This window comes from Gekko japonicus, unplaced genomic scaffold, assembly GCF_001447785.1.
Source record: "Gekko japonicus isolate JY-2015 unplaced genomic scaffold, Gekko_japonicus_V1.1 scaffold4376, whole genome shotgun sequence".
Lineage (NCBI taxonomy): Eukaryota > Metazoa > Chordata > Lepidosauria > Squamata > Gekkonidae > Gekko > Gekko japonicus.
Genome location: NW_015168795.1, coordinates 3,313 through 5,655, shown reverse-complemented (window position 1 = coordinate 5,655; position 2,343 = coordinate 3,313). Strand labels below are relative to the sequence as shown.

The 2,343-nt window shown below is 47.2% G+C and overlaps 1 protein-coding gene across 1 annotated transcript in view; it reads left to right on the top strand.

Annotated features, from left to right (window-relative positions):
• The window catches only part of LOC107114258 (monocarboxylate transporter 13-like), a 20,720-nt gene that overhangs the window by 15,257 nt on the left and 3,120 nt on the right, over positions 1-2,343 (top strand). The window contains 1 exon segment of the mRNA XM_015415700.1: positions 1-619. This exon segment is cut by the window's left edge and continues 22 nt beyond it. Coding sequence (XP_015271186.1) covers positions 1-619 — 619 coding nt within the window.

The following is a 2,343-nucleotide window of genomic DNA, read 5'->3' as shown; positions in this document are numbered from 1 at the left end:
GCGCGGCGCGGGGCCCTGATGATTGTGGCGGGCATGTCCTTCAACCTGGTGGTCTGTGGCGCTCTCATCCGCCCGCTCACCCTAAAAGAGGACCTGGCGGGCCCAACACGAGAGGACTCGGCCGGGATGAGTCTGAAGAAGCTCTCCTCGCTTTTTGGCCTCCATCTTTTGTCGCACTGGCCTTTCATGCGGTTCGTCCTTGCCATCACCCTGGTCAACACGGGATATTTCATCCCCTACGTCCACCTGGTCGCCCGGGCAAGAGAGCTAGGCTTCGATGAGTACAAGGCCGCCTTTCTGATGTCCGTGGCTGCCATGGCCGACCTGTGTGGGCGCCTCTTCTCCGGCTGGCTGGGCAACTGTCGGGCTTTCCGTCTGATCCACATCTTGGTGACCTGGACGTCTCTGACCGGCGTATCCTTGGTGCTGATCCCGTTTGGCCACAGTTATCCACTCCTGGTGGCCATTAGCCTCTGCTACGGTTTCTTCTCCGGAGCCCTCACCCCGGTGGTCTTCTCCATCATCCCCGAGATCGTGGGCATCAAGAACATCTTCAGTTCGATGGGACTGCTGCAAATGATCGAGAGCATTGGGGGTCTGCTGGGAGCGCCCCTTTCAGGTAGGTAGGACTCTGAGTCTGGAGGTTCTGACACTACATTTAGCTTCTCCTAGGCTTACTTGCTACTCGAATGGGGGGGTGTCAGCTGGTAGAGCCAGTTTGGTGTAGTGGTTAAGTGCGCAACTCTAATCTGGGAGAACCAGGTTTCATTCTCCACTCCTCCACTTGCAGCTGCTGGTGCTGGATGGCCTTGGGTAAGCCGTAGTTCTGATAAGAGCTGTCCTTGAAAAAGGGCAGTTTCTGTCAGAGCTCTCTCAGCCCCACCTACCTCACAGGGTGTCTGTTGTGGGGAGGGGGAGGGAAAGGAGTTTGTAAACCACTCTGAGACTCCGAGTGAAGGGCGGGGTATAAATCCAATCTCCTCTTCCTCCTCCTCCTCCTCCTCCTCCTCTTCTTCTAAAATAAGAGAGAGTGCCTCTGAGCATGTGTAGAATGTGTTTTCTATGCATGAGGACTAACTGCCTATTTCCTACCTGCTAGGTTGCCAACCTCTAGGTAGGATAAGAAAAGAAAATTACTCTTCTAGATCTTTAACACACTTAGTTGTATTATTATACCAAATTTCCTTATAACAAATGTCCTGTATTACTAGCATTCATTCATTATATATGAAGTACATTTCATGAACATAAGCAAAGCCAGTAAATGATAATATGAGTACAATACAATACAAAACAATACAAAATCTTGATGTCGTTATTCTTGACGTTGTTTTGGCTGAGCTCCTGGAATGCTTACTCTTTGAGACGTCCTGTTCGGGAACTCGTATAATGAGGACTCCTTAGTTTGCTTTGCACACTTTACAGCTCCATCAGGACGTCTCAAAAACATTCCACTAGCTCAGCCAAAACAACGTCAAGAATAACTACATCAAAATTTTGTATTGTTTTGTATTGTACTCATATTCGTTGACTGGCTTTGCTTATGTTCATGACATCATATATAATGAATGAATGTGTTCCCTCTAAGCTTTGGAGTCCTATGAGTTAACATTCTAGTTTGTGAGCTCCTGGCATTAAAGTTGTGAGCGAGCGATTTGGCTTCTGCAGCCAAAACAACGTCAAGAATAACTACATCAAGATTTTGTATTGTTTTGTATTGTACTCGTGCTATCATTTACTGGCTTTGCTAATGTTCATGAAATGTACTTCATATATAATGAATGAATGTTAGTTAATACAGGAAATCTGTTATGAGGAAATTTGGTATAATAATACAACTAAGTGTGTTAAAGATCTAGAAGAGTAATTTTCTTTGGTGAGCCCTATTTTTCTTATTGTAATTACACCAAAGCCTGTCTATTTGTTGAAACCTCTAGGTAGGGTCTGGAAACCCCCTTGAATGGCAACTGATCTCCAGCCTAATCAGTTTCCCCTGGAGAAAATAGCTCATTTGGAGGGTGGGCTTTTTTTTTTTTTTGCATTGTACCTCACTAAGGTCCCCCTCCTTCCCAAACCCCATCCTCACCAGGTTTCACTCCCAAATACCCAGGAGTTTCCTAATCTGGAATTGACAGTCCTTCTACCCACCCTGATTTCAGGTCAGAGAGTTTTCAGGCAAGCTTAGAATCATAGAATCACACAGAGTTGGAAGGGGCCACAGAAGCTCAATGCAGGATAAACCTAGAGCAGTGGTGGCAAACCTATGGCACAGGTGCCAGAGGTGGCACTCAGAGCCCTCTCTGTGGGCACACATGCCATCGCCCCAGCCAGGCCCAGACCATC